Here is a 20,981-nt window from a genome sequence, read left to right on the forward strand (position 1 = left end):
ATCAGTAGTGTACTCAAAGCTTAACTGCCATTAAAACTCTCAGATCATGTTTTTCAATCCATTGCTTGGTCTAGCCAGCAAATATTGGATAATATTTAGAAAAGGCATGAAGACAAATCTGTTATAAAATACATTCAGATCACATGAGAAAGTTTGTAACAAACATGTGACATGACCTGTGTGGTCATAAATAAAATCTATGCATCATCAATTACTCAGAGAGATCTGATCCATAATTACAGACGCTGAGTAAAGTAAGTAAATTGAGCACTATAGACAATGATCCTTTGTCTAAATTGTAGGAAAAATGAATAAATTGATGTGGACAGAAACTCAGACTGTTTGATGTTTGGCGCTCATCCCATATGACCAGTGGATTTTATCAAGCATCTACTCCAATAGATAGATCTATTCAACATGTGACATTTGCCCTTCCTCTAAAATAACTTTTCCCAAGCTATGCTGAATGTTTGACTCCCAAGACCAAATCCTACAAGGGGATTTCCTACATTTATGTGGCACATTCCTCAAAGATGTCATACTTTATGAATCATCACATATGTATGGTGTTAATGAATCTTTTACCTTTTAAAGAACATAATATTTTATTTTTATTATACTGAATTGGTATTTTTACTTGGAAATAAACAGAGAGCCTGGGATCAGAGGAACATTTCTGTTATTATTATACTAAGAGTTTCTGCTTGAGGGTAGATTGTGTGTTTGTGAGCACTCTCATAGACAGGATGAACATAAGATAAACACATGAGACTCTCTCATGTCTCTCTCTCATGTCTCTCTCTCTCTCTCTCTCTCTCTCTCTCTCTCTCACACACACACATACACACATGCACCTGTTCATCTCTTTCATCATTCCACCAGTCTGCTGGACTGTCACACCTGCAACACAGTTCAACCACATGATTTCTGGGGTGTAATGTTCTCCCTTGTTTGTTTCCCAAAATAACATGGAAACACCTATAGTCCCCAAACCCTGACTGCTTATCATGCTTATGCATTTGCAAGAAAAACCTTTAGCTCAGTATTTATGGAAATGTGCTCTGGATCTATGTAGTGTAAACAGAAATGTGATGGAATTAAAAATGAGAAAGTAGTGTTATTATACAAAACCTTTTAGCATCAACATTCACCTAATAATTTGTGTAAGCCAGCAGCAAACTGCTTTATAAGAATTCCTAGAAGTGTAAATAGTTAGAGTTCCTATAAAATTCATGTGAAAATTCTGAATTTTTTGCAAACAGTGGTGAGTTAGCAGTAACATGAATGTACACCAATCATTCATAATACTAATACTAATACTGTGTTGGTCTCCCTTGTGCTGCCAAAACAGCTCTGATCTCTCAAAGCATGGACTTCACAAGACCTCTAAAGGTGTGCTGTGGTATCTGGCACCAAGGCGACTTAAAGCAGCAGATCCTTTAAGTCCTGTAAGTTGTGAGGTGGGGACTCGATGGCTCAGACTTGTTTTTCCAGCACATCCCACAGATACTCAAATATACAGAGGTCTTTGGAGGCCATGTCAATACCTTGAGCTCTTTATCATGTTCCTCAAACCATTCCTGAACCATTTCTGCAGTGTAGAAGTAATCATTATTCATATCAAAGTAACATCCACATGAATGCCAGGACCCAAGGTTTCCCATCAAAACATTGCCCAGAGCATCACACTGCCTCCGCCAGCTTGCCTTCATCCCATAGTGCATTCTGGTGTCATCTCTTCCCCAGGTAAGCCCTACACCCGGCCTTCCACATGGCATAAAAGATAACCTGATTCAACAGACCGGGCCACCTTCTTCTATCGCTCTATGGTTCAGTTCTGATGCTCACGTAGACACTCTTGGCAGTAGACATGGGGTCAGCATGGGCACTCTGACTGCAGCTATGCAGCCCCATATGCAGCAAACCGTGATGCACGGTGTGTCCTGACTTTTCTGTGATAGCCAGCATTAGCCAGCACTTAGCCAGCACTTAGCCAGCACTTCTCCCGTAGTTTGTGCTACAATCACTCTTATGTGGAATCAGACAAGACAAGGCTAGCCTTCATTCACCTTATTTACCCATGTCCCTGTCTCTGATCCACAGATTGTCTTGCTGTTTTGGACCCAGTTTTCTCCTGCCTCTATCACACCACCTTTAAGAATTGACTGTTATATATCCCACCTCATTCTAGGTGTTATTGTAACAAGATAATCCATGTCATTTACTTCAGCTGTCCTTGATTTTTTAACAATATTAAATAAAGATTAAATCTGAGTATCCTGACAAATAAACATGATCTATTTTAGAAACTTCCCATGTAACAGTAGAAGAAACCAGCGCTAGTTTAATGACCACAGAGGTCATTTACTGTTTCATGTCTGGGCATGTTAATATTCCTTTGCTTTACAATAATGGAGCAACATGACCAAGATTTGCCAGGCTTAGGGAAGTTTCCCTTAAGTAAATAGTTATAATTAACTTTTTGAACTGTATAAATTCTAACTTCAGATTATTACTTAAATTATTACTCAGATACAATCTTCTCTGTAACAGTTGCTTATGTTGTGAAATAAGGTACATAAACTCACAAGATTTCCCAAAAATTCACAAAATACATTTTATTTCAAATATCTGAAACATACGGTCGGCTAAGGTTGATACGTATTAAAATAGATTTTAAACAAAAAAGATTACACTGAAGTGTATATTAAATGTGAAGAAGTTTATAATGATTGCAGAACAAGTTCAAAACTGAAGTAAGAAATAAAATAAAATGAATGCAGTATGGAATCTGATATAGAGCTGCACGCACTGTTGAGTGGAACGTTGGAAACGTCTAAAAAGAATCAGTGAACAGGAAACTGTAGGAATGATTTTGGATAAAGGTGTGTGGATAATGCAAAGAAAATACAAAGTGCTGGACATTAGGGCAGTAGTTGAACTAAATAACTCATGTGCAAACATATTTAGCATACAGTACCTTTACTCAATCTTACCGTCTTACTCAATCGTTCTGTAAATGTGAAATATAGTTGTGAGGAGCAGTTTGAGGAACAGTTTAAGAAACAGAATTGCTACATGTTACAGCATGTGTTAGATGTCTAAATGATGCTACACTTTTATGGCATATCTAGAATATCTTGTGCTCAAGTTCCACAGATGACTGGAACTGCTGTATGTCACATTACTCATTAGCTGTAACCTATTTTCACCCCATTCCTGTGTGCATCTTAGTCAGAAAGCGTTTTATTTATAGACACTGAGATAGCTTTCTCAGTCAATGACAAGTCTGTGTACAGTGCTGAATTTTTAGCGGCATTATAATCACACTCATGTGGGAAAAGGCTTGTGTGAGATACACACCATCGGAACTGAGCCGTGGTCAAAGAGATTGAATGGCAAAGTGCTTTTTGATGTCCAGGTATCTGTCTCAGGGTCGTAGCAGTCAAAGCTGTCTGAATCTTCGACATCATTATGGCTGTTAATGTATCGGCCCCCAGTAACATAGACTTTGTTGTTGATGACGGTGGCTGAGTGATGCATTCTTCTCTCATTCATATTCTTACATTTGATGAATCTGTTTGCTTTAACGTCGTATGCCAGCATTCTTCTCGTATAGCCTGTAAAAGGAATGGTTTCTAGATTGAAACAAATCTGAACATTTTTTAGCATTCTTTTCACACAGTAATAAATTTCCAAGCGTACCTCCAATAATGTAGATTTTGCCATCAATAGCTGAAGCAGGGGCAGAAACATTCTTCACCATCCTGTTCTCCATTTTACACCACAGATTTCTTCCAATGTGGTACACCTATGTGAACATCAAATGTTGCATCAAATTCATTTTTTAAAAGATCTACAGTTTCCTTTTCATCTTGTATTGCAGATCCCTAAAATCTTGAGATAAGGTAATGATCTCACCTGAATCATCCGTACTGGATTTTGCATGGCATCTTCCCCACCGAATATATAGATTCTCTTGTCATGTGCTGCTACAGCAGGTTGCTGAACCGCTACTGGCATTGGAGCCATGGACTCCCAAAGGTTGAACATTGTATTGTATCTCTCAATGCTATTGGAGATTTGTCTGTCACCTGTAATGCCACCTAAAACAAAGATGAACTGGAGATAAGAGATGCTCTGATGGCCAAATCGAGGCACCAGCATGGGCTCTGCAACCCTCCACTGATTCAGTTTTAGGGAGAGAGTATAAACTGTGGCAGTAGGTACACCACCTCCTCCTGTGGTCATGGTGAGACCTCCTAGAACATAGAGGATGCTATGCATGCAGACATAAGAGGCACGGTAGAGCCGTACAGGTAACTTAGCCAGCGATTGCCAGCACTCCGTCTGTTCATCATATAGCAGTGCCTCACGAGATGTGCGCTCATTGTTTTTACGCCCACCTACAACCACTAGTGCTTCTTTACAGGCATGACGCCGGGGAACAGTCCACAGTGGTTGCAGTTCGCTCGGACAATGGGACCCGACCGAAAAGAGGAGACGTCTGACTGATTCAATGATCTCAGTACAAAGGGAGGAGGACTGCACTAATGGGTCACTGGCGATGAACTGGAAGAGGTAGGAGGGATGGATGTGTCGTAGCCTTACCTGTCGGAAAAGGTCATGAATTGCACCTTGACGGGCAAATGGGTCATGATGGATCCAAGCCAGGAGGATTTCAAACACCTGCTCCTCCTCTGCACACAGCTGGTCATCTTCTAAGTAACCAACCAACTCTTTTAGTGAAAGTTCACAGAAGTCCTCAGAAGCCACAACATCAGAGAAACTTTTCACAGCCACCTCTCGAGCTTTCTGCTGCAAACTGGTGCAGTGTAGAATCTCTGAAAGACGGATCATGCTCAAGCAGTTATCTGGCCTGAGCTGGGCCTGCAAGAAGGTCGAGCATGCCTCGAAAAGCCGCTCATAATGTAGCATGGCTGCAGCTTGCATCAGTGGGAGAACAGACTCCATGGTAATACTAATGTCTCCTGTGTAAACATAGTCCACAATGCTGTTCAGGGTATTATAAGGAACTCCTGGCATTTCCACCCGAGTCTGCTGTCTCTCACGAAAGTTGCTGCAGAACATGGCATGGAAGTAGGGGCTGCTGGTCACCAGAACATTGCGGTGGCAGGGGATCTCCTTGCCATCAGAGCAAAGGACAACATCTGTGAGTAGCTGCTCCTTCCTCAAGTTGTTCAGGAGCAAGGGGAAGGTGGACAACAGCTCTTTGTCTTTATAGTGTAGGACCTCCATTATTGCTCCATCTAGACTGTCAGTGAGAAAAGATAACAAATCATCAAGAATTTGGTCATTATTCGGACAAAGAGAATTCATTTTTCTTTGCCATGCTTTTAATAGAATGACATTTTCTGGCAATGTTACTGAGTTTCTGGCATAATATTTCTCAGTATTTAGTACATACAGACCCACAATTAGTGATTACTAATTTAAATCCAAGCTCACTTTTACTTTTAATAAATGCTTCATCCTAGCTAGGGTCATAGTGAATCCCTGGAATACTGTGTGTGAGGTGGGAAGACATCCTGAATGGAACCTCTGTCCATGCTCCATGCACACACATTCACACACTAATTCACACTTGGGGCAATTTATCTTAGCCAGTCAACCTCAGAGATTTTGTGAAGTGGAAGAAACCAAAGAACCCAGGGGAAACTCACATGGAAATGGGGAGTACTACAAAGAAACATCCAGCATGTTCACCTAAACTCAAGATCTAACCAGAAATCCTAGAGCAGTGACGCACCAATGTTGCCCAGTTTGCAATTATACCACAGCTTTTGCCATCATTCTAAGTTAAAATAAGATCATTATATAAGACTGATTAACATTAAAATCCATATTGTTATATGGAAAATATTTAATTTCACACGCCATCTAAATGTTACATATGAAAACAACATAATGTATTATTTTTTATTTTTTCTAGCTCATAAGAAAGTAAGTGTCCCATGTGTTATTATCATCACGTTTCTATTTCAGATGTCTTCACATGCTCACATGGTAGCAATGTTCTCACAGTAGAACCGTTCACACTTTTTAATAAATTATAGTACTATTTATTTATTATGTTAGTTTTCTATGTTAGTCCTTAATAACTATCAACTCAGAACAGGACATGCAACATGGGGTTTATGTAAGCAGCATTAAAGAAGAGGCATTAAGGAAGTGACAGTTGCCGTAGTCATCTATATCCAATTGCTGTATCTACAGAAATCTGAATTGTCAATTAGTCAGTCATCTTACCTGGTTTTAGCCAACGTGTAACACATCCTGTGGGCCTTCGTACCTGCTTCAGTCCAAGCAAAGCTCATCCAGATACAGCCCAGTCTATCACTCGTGTTTTTTGGGGTCTCTTTGTATCTTTGTTGTGATCTGAAACATTAGCAGATGGATGTTTATAGTACGGATCATGCTGTGTTGTTTGTTGTTAAGCTTTCCTTCCATGAGGCTCTGTGTACATTCCAGTCACCCTAAAAATAGAAATACCCCAGCCTCTGTCTGAACTGCAGCTACTCTTACAAACACCAGCATGTGACGTCCCCTTTCCCCCTCTCTTTTTTCCAGCGTGCAAGCTTCCTCCCTGTTTACATTGCGCATTGAAGTTTCTGGTACCCACCAGACATTTGAGTAGCTGGCCATATTCTTGGAATGTCCTCACCATCCTTTTCTATGCAAAGCTCAGGCTACTTCAGCAGCCAAATGAAAGAAAACAAGCTTAGGCTATGAGATAAGTTGGGATTGTTAAGAGTCTATGTACAAATTCCATAAATCTAATATGATGTAAATGTGTTTTATAAATAAGAGTATATGATTCATTTTTTTCTTATTTAATAATGGAGAAGTGTATTATAATAGTCAATAGTACTGTCTCTATTAAAGCACCCATATAGTCATTGGTCAGTTTGTCAGTATATTCAGTATGAGCATTTTTTTTATATTTGGTTATTTTTTTATTTGTGAAGTTGGACCAAAACATTTTGGACTAAAATACATCTCCGATCAAGTATGTTAGTATTTAAAAAAAATATTCCAAACTTCAGTGCAGTTCAAAAACATCTTCATCAAACTGACATTTCCAAGAACTGTTGTTGCATCTACTACAGTACATTGTAGACTGAGCAAGCAGACTGGGTTTAGGTGTCTCATGTGCTGGCACAGCGTGTTACATCCAGGCAGCTCCTGCTTAACATCTGTAGTGTGTTTTGACACTGTGGATGACACTGTGGAGATGAGGGGATGAGGCAGTTAAGTTTCACTTTCCATCCTTTGTACTTTACATAAATATGGATCATCGTGATCCTGAGACCTTTTGCACACTATGGACATTTGTAAAAGGAGAGCTGTTTGTAACCAGTGGGTCAAGATGCAACCTTGCAGCATGAACTAGTTTTTCTGCAACGACATCATTCTTATTAATATCTTCTGTTGGGATCAGATGTGTGACTGGAGCCAATAATAACATTGCTGGACATGATGCAAGTCAAAGGTCACAGTTACTAGATAACAAGAAAGCTTTCTCTCTTTCTCTCTCTCTCTTTTTGTAAGTTGTTGGCTGAAACATACAGATCCACATAGCAGTGAATGCTAATACCATAATTAGTAACAAATGCACCCATATATAATAAAAAATAATAATAACAATAATAATTATAAGTGTAGTTTACAACTTTACCCAGTGTTATTTTCACTGTCAACTGACAAACCCTATGCTCCTTCATATGACAAATCACTGCAATTACTGGCACTCACTGGGCAGATTACAATTATATGCTTTCCTAAACCCTGAACTATTTTGCATAAGAAATGTCTTACTCTAGAATCCTTCACTACAAAAATGTCTAAATGTCTGTTTCTTTGGTCTTTACCCTGATCTGTTTTTCTTTCTTCATATCTTTGCTTTTTCATGTTTTTTTTGTTATTGTATCTCGCTTGTTTTGCCTCTGTATTTGTTAATCAGCTTGACACTATAATTACATTCCCTAAGTCTGTAAGTTCAGTGAGCACATACCATTATGGCGAGCTCTGGGAATTTGATAAAAATGTTGCAAGCTATAATGCTGCAATGTAAAATTGGGGCTTGATGCTGAACAGTAGTTATATGTACTATATGATGTTCTGTAGGGATTAGTAGGTACAGATCTCTGTGCGCCTTGACTATAGTTTCAGCCTAGGCTTGCTAATTTGTTCATCCACCCCTATACTACGGTCTTGGACATCACCTTCACTAATTTACACACACTGTCAATATTTCCCTCTCTTACTAATAAATACATATATAATTTTTAGCCCATTTTAGTGTTTCACTTCTCACAAAAAACCTAATTCAATAAAACAGCTAATTAACAGACCTTTTTTCAGTTAAATCACATAAACACTGACCTATACCCACTCACCATATACAATTTCAAGCAGCCAATCTACGTACCAACCTGGTTTTTGTGTTTATATCACCAAGTCTTTTCCACCATGAACTGATTTCTTACACTGCCACTACCTTGACTTGTCTCAAGTTGCAAAGTTGTGAAACTATTAAATTCTGACTGAGAAATAGCTCAGTAGCTCCATCTAGTGCATAATAAGGATAGGTAAGGTTAGGTTACTTGATCTCCCACTGAGTAGGACTACAGTATATCCTTTATATAAATGTAGGTTTTCTTTTAAGCAACGGTAAATATATTCTCACTATAAAACATTATATGTAGTGTGTACACACATGTGTTAATGTTGAATGATGTCCTTATTTAACAGTTTTAACATGCATAAACATCTTACATAAGCATCTCTAAGTCCACCAAAAACCATACTGGTTGTGTGTGAGACCCTACAATGGACTGCACTGGATGAAGTGGAAGCCTTTAGCATCACCACACATACATTACAGCACAGTGGAATTTTTTCTTATATATATATTGTATATCCCAGCTCAGGAAGTTGTGGTCAGAGCGCAGGGGTAGCTATAATTCAGTGCCTCTGGATCAGAGAGGGTTAAGGGCCTTTCTCAATTGCCCAACAGTGGTAGCTTGGCAGTGCTGGGGCTTGAACCCCAACTTTCCATTCAACAACTCAGTCTCTTAACCACTTGAGCTACCACTGTCCACCACTGGAGTCACTCAGACCAGGACAAAATATTGTTGGAGAATAAAGTAGTAATATGCAAACCTCATATATTTAATATTTCAGTAATTTTGCCAGACTGCTACACTATGCTGAAAGGGCACGAAATTATATTCTGTACAGTCTTTTAACTGAAGTCCATCTACAGAGGATTTCTAAATGCATGTCTGGATTGTGAGCCAAGTGTAATCATACAGGACATGGCAACTGCAAGAACAGCAAAGATAATGCACATCTTTGTACCGTTAAACTTGCTGGTGCACAATAAATATCAGAGCACAATATCTATAACCTGGAACCTGGCTGCAGTGATATATCAGTGTAACAGATTCTATTAAGAAGGTTTGTATTGAAATAGAATCTTTGTGTGTAACCTTGAGTTATAAATGAAATATGAGCCATATCTGTGTCAGTTATACTACAAAGTCAAAGGGGTGTCAGCGCTCAGTCATGAAAGGTTGCAGCTTTACAGAGATGTTTTTCATCTTCTAACAGACTAAGAGTTTAACCCATTACCCATTATCATCAGTATTTAGCCACTGACTCCTGTCAGGTGTGTTAATGAGCTATGCTGCAGACTGACACCTGGGGCCTACAGCAGTGACAGTAGCAGTTCTTTGTCAGAGTACAGAGCAGCTCAGCTCCAAAATGACAAAAAAATATAATATATATAATATTATAAGAATTAGGCGTAAGAATCATGCATGTACATGCACAAATAGGAAACATCAGTCAGTCTGTCACTGCATGTCAAAATGAAAAATGTGGAGGATGTAGCGAAGCCACTTTAGTGCAAATTTCTCAGATTTAAGGAAAGTGCTCAGTTGATTTTTGTGAGCATTTTGTTCTCTTTTCTCTCTCCCATCATATCCTTTTAGGCATAGCTTAATATTCTATTCCTGTAATATTACATTCATTAATGCTAAAGGTTTTTAAATACATTTTATACAGTGTCCATCAAACACTCTTATAGGAAAGGACTCAGTATTCACCTGCCAAAAAATGAGTAGTAAAACTTGAGCGGAGAAAAATTTCATTGAAATTCATTGAGGTGCCAGTGCAGGAAAGTGTGTATTATTAATATTATATAATTGAATAATGGTCAGTGTGACAATGCAGTTAGAGGAAAGCAGTGAGATAAATAGACATAAATAATAATAAAATTAGTTATTTTTCTTCTCTGTTGGCGTGTGGCAAGAGCTGGGGTTTTATTAAATGTTATGTATATAACCAAAATAACTTTTTAACTAATTTTGTGAAAATAATTTTGCTTTGAAGACAATAAATTAAGTGTAAATATGATGCAAATATAACTAAGAGACAAATAAAAGGAAAACCCTGAATAAATGATTAGAGAAATCTACTGAGAGCAGATGCTTCCACTTAGATTCCCTGCATGACGCAATTAAGTAATTAACATCCTACTCTGTGGCATGTATAAATATGCCACACACTGTGTTAAGATCATTTTGGATCGAAATGGCAAGAGAAAAGGTTTCTATGTAAGAATAAGCTCTAGATTTATCACCACACATACATTACAGCAAAGTGAAATACTTTACTTCACATATCCCAGCTGAGGAGGTTAGAGCACAGGGGCAGCTATGAATCAGTGCCCCTGGAGCAGAGATGGTTAAGGGTCTTGCTCGATTGCCCAACACTGGCAGTTTGGCAGAACTGGGGCTTGAACCCTGACCTTCCAGTTAACAACCCCGTCCCTTAACCACTTGAGCCACCACTGCCCCTTATATTTGACAAATATAATCCAATGTGTGATTATTTACTCAGCATTCTAGCTATTGTACAATCATACACTTCCACAGAGTTGTGATCACCCAATGTTTGAGGACAATGTATGTGTATGCAGACAGCAAGCAGGAAATAGCAATGAGACAAGCCATGAGAGCCAAAGGTGACAAAAGGGAGAGCCAGAAGGTAACACAGACATGAGGGCATCCTGGGACATTAAGCTCACATAAGCCTAGCCATTCCACTGTCAGCGACAACATCCAAACATCCCAGTTCACTCATGAACCCTCCAGATCTGCTACCGTACTTATGAAAAACGATTTACAAAGGGCTTGAATGTGTTTTCAGCCTAGACCTAAGCATTGAGACAATGTCTGAGTACTGAACAATAACTGGAAGGCTGTTCCAACTGTGGGGCTTTGTAAGAGAAAGCTCTGCCCCCTGCCTTTGAGGTTATTTGAGGCACCAAAAAGTTTGGATGCAGCTTTTGATTAAAATAGGCATAGTGGATCATAAAAAAAACAAAACTGAAAAAAAAACTCACTGTGATGTGAGACCATTCAGTACTTTATAGTTCAGCAGTAGTACTTTATAATCAGTGTGAAATTTGTCTAGGAGCCATGAAATTGTAGTTTGCATAAAATAGGAGTGATGTGTTGATATCTTCTAGTTCTAGTTGGGACTCTAACTGCTGCATTCTGTAGCTTGTTTATGTTCCTACTGGAACATCCAGACAATAAGGCTTTACAAAAACCCAACCAAGAGGTGTAGTGACATTATATTTCTTATCTTAACAATGTTTCTGGCTACCCAGGTGATATTATCTACATGAACTTCAAACGAAAGACTGGAGTCAATAATCACAGCAACGTCTTTTTGTGCAGCACATGAAACAGAAAGGACATTCAGACTTACAGTGTAATCAGAAATCTTACTTCTCACCGCATGTTGTTCTAGTTAAAGTCTTGTCAGTATTAAGTCAGAGAAAGTTGATAAGCTTCCACTGTCTAATGTCCGTTACACATTCCTCCACACCTTTACTAATCTGGCTTTGCTGAAACATACAACTGGGTGTCATAAGCATAACAGTGGAAGCAGACACAATGAATAAAGAAATATGAAACTTATAAAATTAAATTAAGTAAAAAGCAGCGGGCCTAAAATAGAACAAACTTTACCTTGGCATGCAAAGAGATATCAACATTTATATCTTATATGTTGGTCCCCACTGATGCTGTGGATGGATCTGTGTGGACCAGGAGACAGCCATGGACAGAGCCACTTGGGGACTTTCATACAGTCACAGATCTGCCATTACATCTGTCAGCTTGTGACAGCAAAGAATTAGTGTCTATAATGACCTTAGAAACTACACTGACCTAATAGTTCCTCATGGGCCATTGATTTCTGTTGTAGAAAGGACATTAATCAGTTACAGTTACATTATTTACTGTTTAGTGTCACCCAAATGAGGATGGGTTCCCTTCTGAGCCTGGTTCCTCTCAAGGTTTCTTCCTTATTCCATCCCAGGGAGTTTTTCCTTGCCACCATCACCACAGGCTTGCTCATTAGGGATAAAATAGTTTAATTATTAAATTTAATGATTTACTCTTATTTCTAGTTATTTATTTATTTATTTATATTGAAATATTCTTATATAGGTATGAGCATAACATTTCTAGGATCTCAGAGATAAAGGAGAAGTTTAATATTGGCCTATAGTCACTTTGACAAAAGCATCTTTTTTTCCTACAACCAAAAATCTACTTAACTCTACACTTATGTCTCACTAACACCTCAATACCTGTAATCACCTTGCAGTTCTGCACCACCCGGTACATTCTGTTACATTTTACCTACATAATTATATAATTATAAATGTATATAACTGTAAATTCATTGCTTACCCTAGTTCTATATTTGTATATACACTGCATATTATCTTGGTTACTGTTGTACATACAATGTACATAATGCACACATATTGCATGGAAATATATAATTATATTTTTTTTACACATATTGTGCTGTATTTACAGCTAGCACATATTATTTTATGCACATACTACCTGTCATAGCATTATTTATTTGTTTTACATATATTTACATATTTATCTGCACATGTTCATTTGCATTATTTCTACTATTTGCACTTCTGGTAGATGCTAAATGGCATTTCGTTGCTATGTACCTGTACTGTGCAATGAGATTAAGGTTCTATCTATCTGTCTGTCTATCTATCTATCTATCTATCTATCTATCTATCTATCTATCTATCTATCTATCTATCTATCTATCTATCTATCTATCTATCTATCTATAGTGTTAGCTCCATAAATGGATAAGATAAGATAAGATAAGATAAGATAAGATAAGATAAGATAAGATAAGATAAGATAAGATAAGATAAGATAAGATAAGATAAGATAAAGATAAAACTTTATCTTTGTATGTTTCAATACTTAACTTTATAGTACAGGGTTACTCTAAAAACTCACTAGATTGTAGCCTAAAGCATAAAGCAATGAAATGGCCTACTTAATTTTGTCTGATGCCCAACCAAAACATGTGATCATGAACTGCTGCTGCTCCATACCCTGTCTCTCTATGACATGCTAAAATATTGGGAACGTAGAATAATGTATGATAAGTATATGCTGCACAAATGATCCATGGCTCATGCAAATGCAACTATTTGTGCTATCGAAGACTCTTTTGTTGTCAGACATCGACTGCCTGCTGGCTGGCAAGTGCTGCCTGCTACTTTCATTCATTTAATCCATGACAGAGGCTTAAACACACTCTGCTTTTTGTAATACAACAACAATCAATGGTATTGTCATAATTATAATTTATTGTGCACAGTTTCTTGTCGAGTGGTATAAAGCTAAGCTGAGAGTAAGACCCTCTAATTAGGGCCCCAACTTATAGTTTGCATCCAGATGCGCATGGATTAAGTGGCATACAAATCAAAGCACCAATTTCTCATGTATTTTGTAGAGTGGAAAATGTTCAATTAGGACTGAAGAATGGGATCACCTCACTTTTATCTTTTGGCTCCTTTTGTGCACTCATTTCTGATCTTTCCTCAAATATCCCCTTTGAAGAACATAATCCTGTCTAGACCTATCGTGAAGTTACTGCTGACACAAATGATTTTCCAAATTTGCCATTAATCACATTGTAATCAAAGAAGTGTTGTAGAGAGATACTGCAAAAGGAAAGGAATGTTATTTCCTAAATGCAACTAAGCAGCAGAAAATACTCAAAATACAGCCAGTGAGACTATAGATAGCACAAGCCAGAAACAACTAGGACTAACAGTACTGCTGTTCAGGGAAACCATCATGGAACAAATTAGAGTATTAGTGTCAGCTGTCTGTGTTCACTAGCTCTCAAGGTGTTGTCTATGATCTGACCTGTACAGAATGTTTCACTACTACATGTCATTGTGTGGCAAATATGTCATTCTAGAAAAGATTGTTAGTTGAAAATGATCAAGAGTGGAAGAAACTTAAGTGCAGTGTAATGTTAGACTTGCCTTTTGGCATTTTAAGAATAATCACTGTAAACAATTTTAGATTTTGTTCTTCCTATATGCTGTAATCGTGAATCTTTAGAAATAAATTCTGAATTTCTAAGTGATTGAAATGTACACTCTGAATGGCTGCTCCTCTAGATGTCAGTATAGCATGGAATAAAACTGTTAATAATACATACAACCCTGTATGAACATTCTCATCTGGTTCTTTGAACAATGGTTTCTTTGAAAGTTTGTATGTGAATATCATTTCTGATGGGAAGATTTCCAGACAATCAGGGCATTACAGACACAAGGCCCTAGAAAATGAAACCAGTAGATATTTGAAAATGTTGTATAATGTACCAATAAATAATATTTTAGTTAAAATATTATTTTCATTACAAGACCTTATACTTCACTATGCTTAGGATCACATGTAGCATGACTCATTTATGCAATTATCCAAACAGCCAGTCCTGAGGCAGCAGTACAATGCATAAAATCATACAGAAACAGACCAAGAGCATCAGATAATATTCAAACATTTGAATGTGGACATGGTGCCAGATGAGTTTGTTTGAATATTTCAGAAACGGATAGTATTTGCATAACAGTGTTAAGCGGTTACACAGAATGGTGTGAAAACCAGAAAACATTCAATTAGAGGCGGTTTTGTGGGCAGAACCTTGACAGGTGAAGACTGGAACATGCCCTTGTCCATTTTTTGTGATCATGTGCTCATTTGTGCCTCTGAATACTGCTCTAGGCTGAAAGGAGTGGAATCGAGTGTGACCATCCTCTTTTGTAGCCCATCCACCTTAAAATCTGCTGTGTTGTGTGGCCTAGGATGTTTTCTTTGTATATCCCAGCTCAGGAATAGCCTAACTGCTCGCTTGACCCATCTGACTATTCTCTTCTGGCAGCTCTCACTGATGTGACCAGACAGATGAAGATTGGAAAAGTGTCACCTGGTCTGATGAAGCTCTTGTGGTGTTTCCAGTGGCATTAGAATGGCACATGATTGGTTGATTGGACAAATATTATGAGCATGAATGAACAAGTCTATAGGTGTGCCTATTAAAGTGGTTAGATACAGCGTTAATCAATCTTTATCCCTATATTGCTAAAGCCAGGTGGGTGAGTAAAACGTCTCATTAGAAATCCAATGTTACACACAATGCTGGGAATCTCCAGACCAGCTGATACTCATGTCTGCCTCCTTTCACTTCTCCCGGTGCACTACTGGTGGGCTTTACATGGAGACGCTTTCCTGCTGTGACCTAAAGAGATACACACCAAGCACTTCCAGCAATAATCCATCTTTGATGAAGAGCAGTAGTCTTTATGACCCTAAACCAGGAAAGGGGGTATTAAGGGGCTTACTATTAGCTGCTTAAAATTCTTTTGACGCAACCCAAGTGAGCTCAGTGAAAATAAAAAAAAGTGCTCTATGGCACATTTTCCTCCCATTTTCTTAACTTGTGCTGGTGGTTTACTCTGCATATGGCTAGTTTTTCTGTGACTCAATATGAAATCTGTCACAACTGAATGCCACTAACGTACACTGGTGAAATATCAGGTAGTTTTAAATCCTACAATTTTACTCCACAGGAACAGATACAGAGAGTGTGGGTAATTTTTAACATGCTAGTGAAAAAAATGTCAGAGAGCTTCAGACTTCATTATATCACTCGCAAGGTTTTGATGGTGTTAGTCATTTTTCATTCATGTGTCAAACATGAGAGCTCAGCCTACACATAAATGCAAGGCGGTTACATAGTATTGACTCACCCCAATGTCGATAATATGGAACTGAAAGAGCTCTCCACAGTGTGCACGTATCATTTAACAACCTCCATTATGTCAGTGTCAACAATGATACACAAACAGCTAGAAGAGGCCTAGGAGAGCCAAATGTGATGAAAAATATTGATTTGAAAATGTAGCGCAATGTTCAACGAACAGAAAGTAATAATAGAAATAATCAGCCAATACAATCCCTTTAAATATAAGTTAAAGTTTGGAGCAGGAGTTCTGTGAGGTGGAATATAGAGATTGGTCTCAGCATGATAATGAGTACAGAGATATGCCTCAAAGCAACGCTAAGTGCACGTCCTACAGCTCTGGTAAGCAAAGCAAAGTCTCTGGCCAACTGTTCAGGGGGATGATTAAAAACTGGAGCACTTGCCTGGAGGTGGGAAATGGTGAAGGTGACAGAATGACAGATGAGTGCAATGACAGGGCACAATACATGATCTGATACTGTGTTGGTGTACATACATGTCAATTAATCTCTGGAATTATAAGGAGTAAAATAATAGTTACATTTTAAGAGAATTAGCTGTCTACAAATGTCAAAACTAATAAATATATGTAATAGAATGTATACAAAATAAAATTCAGTAAGTGGGTGAAAGAAAGTATGAGGTGTGGATTATCAGTGACGGTTTTATGGCGTTGTTATAGTGCAAAGAACAAAACCAAGCATCAGCGCTATGCTAATGTGACGAGTGACAATAAATGTAAAGTAAATGCATAAATGGACATGTAGAGTGACAGTAATTTTATTGTTTCTGTTAGCATCAGAAACACAGATTCATCATCCAGAGAGCTGTTGTTCTTTGGGGTCATTTTTATTGTTACAAAGAACACCGTCTTTGGCGGTAAGTATTCTGATAATGTGCTGTTGGGAAACTGGTTAAAGGCCATCAGTGAGTGCTGCTAAACAACCTACCTGGTGGCACAAACATCACACTGAGCATTCCCACTGCAACTTAACATGTTTATTGGCATAAGAAGAAATGAGCACAAAATTGGGCATAGGTCTAAAGTATTAAGCTGTCTTTGTCACATGTACATTACCACACAGTAAAATTCTTACATCACATATCCCATCCTTGGGGTCAGAGCACAAGGTCAGCCATGATGCAGCAACACTGGAGCAGGGTGGATTGGGGGCCTTGCTCAAGGGCCCAACAGTGGCAGCTTGAACCCTGATCTTCCAGTCAACAGCCAGAAGCCTTAACCACTTGAGCTACTACCGCCCTAAAACAAAAACTCTAATAGCATAATCCTGGGGTTGTCTGAGATCAAGTTGGGTCACAGATTTTATTGAATGATGCGTTTGATCACTAATATGCTATAGACTTTATACCTTTGATGTATCTTTTTATTCTAGTGTTAAAAGTAAATTAAATTAAAGGATTTATCCACTAGACATTTAAGAAGCATTTAATAATATATGACTGAACTCGCAGTGCAGACCGTGTGAGGGACTGAAACAGTGCACTGTGTCTTTAAGGGACAGCGCGGTTGGACTGAGAGGATATTTAGTCCGCTGAGGGCGCACTACCCGTCACAACGCCGAGCGCACAGCCGCGCTCTCAATAGACTACTGCCGGAAATACTTTTCAACAAAAGCGGGATAAACTTTAACACAAAGTCACTGTTCCTTTTAAACATTTCTGGAACATCGGCGGAATTAACACTGGAGTACTTTTATGTTTCTGGGCCACGCCATTTCGGCTGTTTGTGGACTTAAGGCAGGACCGGAAGTGAACAGGTGGCATACACCTGTTCAGGCTCGAGGCTGCAACCATAAGTATGATTTGAAACGGGAACATATGAACATTTACTTTGTTCGACACAATGTGGAGTACTCGACTTTAGCATGTGCTCGGGAAACTCAGCTCAATAATCTGTGCGCGTTGCCTTCACCAAGTAACCTGGAAAGTGTTCTCATCTTCAAAGTGCGATGGGGAATCAGGTGGAAAAACTGACCCATTTAAGTTACGACGAAGTTCCGACAGTCGACCCGAACGGTTACGAGGACGACGACGGGCCGCGGATCGGAGTCTCGTATATTTTCTCCAACGACGACGACGAGGAAGAGGAGCAGACCGCCGAGAAAGGCGGCGAAGAGTACGAGAGCCTGCGCGAAATAGAGTGCGCGGTGTATTACCGTGATGAGTGTGTGTACGAGAGGAAGAACACAGATATGGGATCACTGCAGGGGTGTGAGAACTTGCTGAACAGATGCAAACCCGGCGACGTGGTGGAGTTTGTGGCAGCTGGTCAGTATCCACACTGGGCGGTTTACACGGGAGACTTTCAGGTGGTCCACTTGCACAGGAGTGAGATTAAATCGGACCACCTGTCCGACGCTGCTCAGGGCAAACGGGGCCGAATCGTGAACGACTTGTACAAATTCCGTGCCTTGAATCCAGATGTAGTCGTGAAGAACGCGCTCGATCAAGTAGGTGTGAAAGACAGCAGCGTGTGTTGGAGGAACTCGGAGTGTTTCGCTGCTTGGTGCAGGTTTGGTAGACGTGAATTTAAAACGGGTGGAGAGCTGCGCATCGGCAAGCAGCCTTACAGGATGAAATTACAGCTGTCTGAAAAGAGGAGCCACGACCTGGAGTTTCAGAGTCTGGAGGATTTGATCATGGAAAAGCGCAGGAATGATCAGATCGGCAGAGACGCCGTGATCCAAGAACTGGCGAATCACCTGAACTCTAGTGAAGAGGTCAACAGCGATTGCAGTTGTGACTGATTAGTAAAATACCTTTTATATGGACGAATTTACATAGATGACCAAGCTTTAAACCACCTGTGAGCAGTTCATCCTAAAATTATAGCCATGGCTCATGATTGCAATATCTTTTAGGATCTTTATTCATTGTTAACGAGCTATTAAGGTCAGGGCAGTGGATTTTGCATAGGTTGGAGCAATATGGGCAATGTTTTTGTAAATCAGATACTTCATTTCTAATGATAATGATGCTTTAATCACTCGGAAAGCCAGCGATGTTCTCTTCCCTGCCCTGCAGTGATACACCAAAGTTAACAATTCCTGTAAAGTCCTGATTTATCATCTTAGTTTTATGTGTTGGTCTTATCTGTGTGAGCACAGCCACAGCGTGGCACATTTCAGTGGATCAGTAAAACATTTGTTTACGTTCACTACATTACTACATTAATCATAGTAGTGTTCCTCAAGATCAGTGATCATAAGTACCATACGTGATTACATGGTAAACCTTCTTTATATAAATACACTATAAATTGTGTTACAATAACTGCACTGTATTTTTTTTTTCTTTTCATGATTAGTTTGTTGTTAAACCAAATCAGCTGAAAAGACACTACATGTACACTCCCTGCAAGTGTTGCGATCTAAAATGACCCATGTAAATTTTTTTTACTATGAAAATAAATAATATTTTGAATAATAGTGGTACAGATATATAGTTCATACTTTATAATTTCAAGCTTCACCTGAAACAATACACAGTACACAATATTCTTATGAAATTTACATTTGCAGTATCCAGAGTGACTTATTTATACAACTGAGCACTTGAGAGTTAACAGGCCAGGAGCAGCAGCCTGTCTGAGGTGGGAATTTGAACTCACAAGCTTCAGATCAGTAGTCCAACATCATAACCTCTGAGCTACCACTGTCCTCGTTTTTAAAACCTAAAACTGTACACAATCAGTCTGGATATTTGTTGGGTTGATGCAAGATTTCAAATGGGTTTTGTTACACCAGGAAGACATATTCTGGAGAATATATATTCTCTAAAGCAGGGGTTTGAACATATTTTGCAGTTAGGAACCCATTTAACAGATACAAATCAACCCTCAAGTACAGGTTTATTTTAGGACAAGCCAACTAGTCAAATTAAATGTGTTATTAAAATCTAAACTGTAATACTCTGGCCAATTATTAGAGCAATAGAGCTTTCTATTCATTCACTCTCTCCTGAAAGAACACAATTCATGCCAAAACACTCACTGTTCACATTATTAGGAACATCTGTACAACTGCAGTTATCTAATCAGGCAATCATTTGGCAGCAGCACAGTGCAAAAAGTCATGCAGATGCAGGATAAGAGAAATCAGAGTTTCTTTTAAATGAATTAAACGTATGGTGGTTCATACAATCATGACTGATAAGTAGAAGACTTGTATGCAGAAAGGATAATTTAGCACACTGATCACAGAAGAGGAGCTTTGTTTACACCAGTGCAAGAAGCAATTATGTTATCTTGGTAAAAACTAAATATAGGCGTGTGTTGGCATAAGACATCTTGGCTCTCATTTTCCTCTCATGAGGAAACTTTGCTGATAACTGCAATCATATCCAAAACATTTTTTAGATTTCCCAATAAACAGGAGCATAACCTCTCCTCAGTAATCGTTCAAGCAGCACTCAGGTATAAACAGTCGAAAGAGGCGAAAGAATACATCACCATATATCATCAGCAACATTGACATAGTTTACATTTATCTATCTGTCATATTCTGTCTTGAAAATATATGTAGTGTGGACTGAATGGAGAGTTGCTGTATGTCTCCCTCAATGCTATAATGCTTACACAACCTCTCAGGTGTGAATTCAGAAAAGTACACAGTGTACACAGTTGTACATCCAAACATGGGGGTCAAGGCCAGCTATAATTACAACACAGCTCAATAAAAAATATGACATGAGACAGTGAAGAAACAGCTTATTTGTCTTTTTTATACTTATGGTTATCCATGAATCACAGTACTGAACAAACA

General features: G+C 38.7%; 2 protein-coding genes across 2 annotated transcripts; one reads left to right on the plus strand and one right to left on the minus strand.

Annotated features, from left to right (window-relative positions):
• Window positions 1-2,603: 2,603 nt before the first annotated feature.
• On the minus strand, window positions 2,604-6,512 carry klhl38b (kelch-like family member 38b). Its single transcript, XM_058395177.1, has 4 exons — window positions 6,271-6,512; window positions 3,922-5,275; window positions 3,706-3,811; window positions 2,604-3,620 (listed from the first exon to the last, which is right to left on the minus strand). Exons 1-4 carry the CDS (start codon window positions 6,336-6,338, stop codon window positions 3,331-3,333), a joined length of 1,818 nt encoding a protein of 605 aa, XP_058251160.1. The 5' UTR covers window positions 6,339-6,512; the 3' UTR covers window positions 2,604-3,330.
• An 11,235-nt stretch (window positions 6,513-17,747) lies between these two features.
• On the plus strand, window positions 17,748-19,646 carry lratd2b (LRAT domain containing 2b). The gene has a single exon (XM_058401027.1). It carries the CDS (start codon window positions 18,168-18,170, stop codon window positions 18,963-18,965), a length of 798 nt encoding a protein of 265 aa, XP_058257010.1. The 5' UTR covers window positions 17,748-18,167; the 3' UTR covers window positions 18,966-19,646.
• The last annotated feature ends 1,335 nt before the right edge of the window (window positions 19,647-20,981 follow it).

Source organism: Hemibagrus wyckioides, linkage group LG01 (assembly GCF_019097595.1).
Source record: "Hemibagrus wyckioides isolate EC202008001 linkage group LG01, SWU_Hwy_1.0, whole genome shotgun sequence".
Classification (NCBI taxonomy): Eukaryota; Metazoa; Chordata; class Actinopteri; order Siluriformes; family Bagridae; genus Hemibagrus; species Hemibagrus wyckioides.

What these genes read in the sequence shown, in the direction of transcription:
- lratd2b (XM_058401027.1), top strand. Translation starts at nt 18,168, where the DNA reads ATGGGGAATCAGGTGGAAAAACTGACCCATTTAAGTTACGACGAAGTT.
- klhl38b (XM_058395177.1), bottom strand. Translation starts at nt 6,338, where the DNA reads ATGAGCTTTGCTTGGACTGAAGCAGGTACGAAGGCCCACAGGATGTGT. An exon ending in TACACGTTGGCTAAAACCAG is followed by an intron (nt 5,276 to 6,270) that starts GTAAGATGACTG and finishes TCTCACTGACAG; the next exon opens with TCTAGATGGAGCAATAATGG. An exon ending in CAAAATCTACATTATTGGAG is followed by an intron (nt 3,621 to 3,705) that starts GTACGCTTGGAA and finishes TTCCTTTTACAG; the next exon opens with GCTATACGAGAAGAATGCTG.